Source organism: Microtus ochrogaster, chromosome 5, assembly GCF_000317375.1.
Source record: "Microtus ochrogaster isolate Prairie Vole_2 chromosome 5, MicOch1.0, whole genome shotgun sequence".
Classification (NCBI taxonomy): domain Eukaryota; kingdom Metazoa; phylum Chordata; class Mammalia; order Rodentia; family Cricetidae; genus Microtus; species Microtus ochrogaster.
This window is the reverse complement of record NC_022012.1, coordinates 45,203,891-45,208,063: the sequence shown is the minus strand read 5'-3', so window position 1 is coordinate 45,208,063 and position 4,173 is coordinate 45,203,891. Positions and strand designations below refer to the sequence as shown.

General features: G+C 40.5%; 1 protein-coding gene across 3 annotated transcripts in view; it reads left to right on the top strand.

Annotated features, from left to right (window-relative positions):
* Sik2 (salt inducible kinase 2) overlaps positions 1-4,173 on the top strand; it is a 109,350-nt gene that overhangs the window by 84,410 nt on the left and 20,767 nt on the right. For all 3 annotated transcript variants that reach the window (XM_026779263.1, XM_013346246.2, XM_005347327.3), the window contains exons 7-8: positions 277-497; positions 2,256-2,408. In XM_026779263.1, coding sequence (XP_026635064.1) covers positions 277-497; positions 2,256-2,408 — 374 coding nt within the window. The remainder of the gene's footprint in view (positions 1-276; positions 498-2,255; positions 2,409-4,173) is intronic.

The window sequence follows — 4,173 nt, the reverse complement described above, 5'->3', positions numbered from 1 at the left end:
AATAAATAAATAAATAAATAAATAAATAAGTTTTTTTTTTTTAAAAAAATGCACTTGGAAGGCTCTTGTAGTACATAGAGACTTACACTCACGTGTGTTAAAGTATTTGTTTAGCATCTGAATTTGACCAGTCTACCCCACATGCATTCATTTGCTCATTTGTCCTGCTTTCCAGTGGAGGATTCGAAAGTTAGCATTGTTGTGCAAAATCACATGGGCCGTGCTAGTATGCCTGGAGGTGATCTATGCAACTTTTTAACATTGTGTTTTCCACAGATTGTGAACACCTTATTAGAAGGATGTTGGTCCTAGATCCTTCCAAACGGCTAAGCATAGCTCAAATCAAGGAGCACAAGTGGATGCTCATAGAAGTTCCTGTACAGAGACCTATTCTCTATCCACAAGAACAAGAAAATGAGCCATCCATTGGAGAATTTAATGAACAGGTTCTGCGATTGATGCACAGCCTTGGAATTGATCAGCAGAAGACTATTGAGGTAAAGTGATGGAGATATGTCTAGAGATGTTTGAAGGTTGATCGGCATTTGCCTCCTGAAGCTTTATGCTCATACCTGTCTTCCGAGTCTTAGCACATCCATCCCCAATGCCTGAATGTATTGCTCAGGGTACCCAGATGATTACATAGTCTGTTTATAATTGCTGTTATTGAATCTCTAAACCCTTCCTTCACCCTCTTTGCCAAAAAGTCTAAGAAAAGAATTTTTAGAGGATTTGGAAAAGGCCAAGTCTGAAGCTTAAAAATAGAATGTAAGCTGGGCATGATGTTGTACACCTTTAATCCCAGCACTCTGAGGCAGGCAGGTATCTGTGAGTTCAAGGACAGTCAGAGGTACATAGTGAGACCCTATCTCCAAAGAATACAAGGTTTTTCTAAAGTGAAACATGAAGTTCCATATTGGTATTAAACTAGTTAATATGGACTACAAATGTATGTGTGTGTGTATATATATATATATATATATATATGGAACAAGACTGTTGAACCAAGAACCAAAGGGAAAGCATTAGATTAAAGGAAGCCAGTGGGGTTTAGGAGAACCAGAGAAAGTAAACAGGCAGAAGCAAGTGAAGTTATGATTTAGAAACATTAATGGTTATAGAACGAAGAAAGCTTTGAACCTGGAAATTTCCTTTTTGCTTTTCTTTCCTATCTAATAGTTAGCATGCTTGTAGAACATACACAACATACACAGGACCTGCACAACAGCCCCCTCCCCCAAAGCAGAACAGAGCTTTTATGGAGACTGTTTCTTGTCTCACTTTGTGCCTTGTGCACTCAGTGATGTTTTCCCATGCTTATCCATGGAGTAGATCCTGGATAGTAGCTTCTGTAGGGTGTTTCCCTGAGGATTTCCTGGATCTGTTACCCCCAAACAGCACCCACATGGATTGTCAGGTGGGATTAGAAGCCAAGAGAAGTTTCTCTGTTGGATTGGCATCCCAGAAAAGCTGGCAAGCCAGAGATGTGAAAAATTTGGGAAGCAAGTTTATTTTCAAGATTTCCAAAGGGCGGGACTGCAAAAACAAGGAAAATATTACCTAAGTACGTAGACACAGTGTCTCTCCATCTAGCATCCAGATGTCATTCTCCAGCCCAGAATAATCACCAGCAAGCTCAGAAAAACTTGGTTCATTCACTTCAGAGTTTTCAGTGATTGGATCTTTGCCTGAAGTTACAGAGTTAGGACTTTGGGGCACAGGGTACTGACCAGTCTTAAACCTAGTGCTGGGAGATGGATGTCTACATGGGGCATTGATGGCATTTTTCTCCTAATGCAGGAACATAAATGGATCCTAAAATAAATAGGACCCAGATTGTTGCTTAAAGATGTCACCGTTGATTGAGCAATACTAGAGACCTGAATGTACGCCTTCCTGTCTAAAGTCTAGAAAGGGGTTTGTTGTGAGGTATACTTTGTCACTGAATTTTTTTTTAAGTACCTTAGTATCCAAAATTAAGTGAATGAAAATACAGATCTAAAATCTGAAGCCAAAATTATTGTGGAAATTCATGTGAGTAAATCTGAGGGGGCTCACGTGTACCCTTAAGCTAAACGTCATGGCAGCAGGAGCACATGTCAAGGGCTGTTCCTCACTTCTTAGAAAACTAGAGCAAGGGGAGGCTTTGTGATTTTATTTTCAGGACACATAGCTTACCCTCCCTTTTAAGAAGGTAACGACCCCCTGGTTGGTTTTTATAGTTCTATGCTTTCAGCACCTGTTTTCTCTTTCAGTCTTTGCAAAACAAGAGCTATAATCACTTTGCTGCCATTTATTTCTTGTTGGTGGAACGTCTGAAATCACATAGGAGCAGTTTTCCCGTGGAGCAGAGACTTGATGGCCGCCAGCGCCGGCCTAGCACCATTGCGGAACAAACAGTTGCCAAGGTAACAACCCATGGAGTCATTAGTCTCAGCTGTGCATGAGGCTTTTTATGTTGGACACATTTTCCATCATTTGGTACAAAAGGTTAGGATCTCATCTTTTTTTTTTTCTTTGATCTCATCTTCTGAAGTATTTTTCTAGAAAGTTTCAACCACTGTCATTCACTAGGTTCTCAAAACTTTTAGCACCTTCCTGCTTCTAAGGATTAACTTTATTTTCAGTCCTTTTCTTTAAGAGATGTGTTATCATTTAATCATTTGCTAATCTTGAGAAATAATGTAACTAGCCTGTACTTTCAGTTTATTTAACAGAATTTTATTGCAGATTGACCATGTGCAAGCTGCTGTTACTAGGTGCTCTGGGAGTTTGAATGTATGGAATGCCATCATGTTTCTCAGAGCTGTTCGGTAGAAGCAAAATAAGGCCAGAATCACCTGAGGTCTTGGGCAAGGGTGAGAGGCTCATCTGAATAGGGAGAGCTTCCTGGGAGAGATGACATTTAAAACAGATCTTCACGGAGGTGTGAGACTGATAAAGACATCATTCTGACTAGAAGGAGATACACACAAGGTGAACAGAAGTGCTCGCATGGCCCACAGTAGGCTTTGTTCCTGTGAATTTAGTCCATTTGAACTGAAGGCTAAGAAAATAAAAATTTGAAGTGGTAAGTGGAAACCATACTGTGAAGAGCTCTAAATGCCAAGGATGACTTATAAATGAGGAAGCAATAACAATCTTATGAAGGCCATAAGCCAGTTAGTATGGGAGCATTGGAAAGGATGGCTTCTTAGGGAAGCGCTGCAGGAGATAGTTGCTTGTTTTGAGACAGGATCTCACTGGCTGGCCTGGGATTTGTTATATAGACCAGGCTGGTCTCGAACTTAGAGACATCCACTTGCCTGTGCTTCCGTACTAGGATTAAAGACATGTGCTACCATGCTTAGTCTGGGAAGAGCAGGAACTTCTGAAGAATACTTCTGAGATTCTTATGCTAATGAGATGCAGGATGTTGAAGACTTAATGTGGTCCTAGTAGAAAGTGAGGGAGGGCTATGAAAGGTGGACCTGAGTGAGCTCAGCACTGACTAGAAAGCTCCTCGTAGTGGTGAAAGCGAGTCCCAGATTCTGTGCCTCACTTTACCTGTCTGTTCCACAGCAGAGTTAGAGTGACATTGTCCTTGAAGGCCTGAGGGCACAGTGAGGACCTGACTCAGTGCTAGGAGAGCAATGTGGTCTGAGAGATCTAGGACTCATGTGTAGAGACTGGGAATGGAGGGCTGTCTTCCCATTAAGATGCCGGCCAGCATCTATAAGTAGCACTCCCTGTTCAACAGAATCATAAATGTACAGGAATATAAAATTTTACATTGATTCTACAGAAGATGAAAAATAAGGGAATAAAAATTCTTGATTATCTAACATATTATATCTTCTAAATAAAATAATGTATCAATAGAAATGTGAGGGAATAGTATACCAGTATAGCTCCAGATATTTGGATCAGAGTATTTCTGAGCACTTGAGAACTTTTAGAATTGATAACACTGCTTTTAAATAGTTTGGGAAAGGAAAAAAAACTCCTAAGCTGTGTTGATGATAGTGAGCTATGGTGAAGCCCTTCTTACATACAAGTGTGGCCGGACAAAAAGATAGGAAGCAGGAGGCCCCTAGTGCAGTAACATACTTTCTCAGCTAAGTTTCTTTATTCTTCTTAAATAGTCCACAAGTGGTATGTGCCTGTAATCCTGCACTATGGAGAGGAGACTGT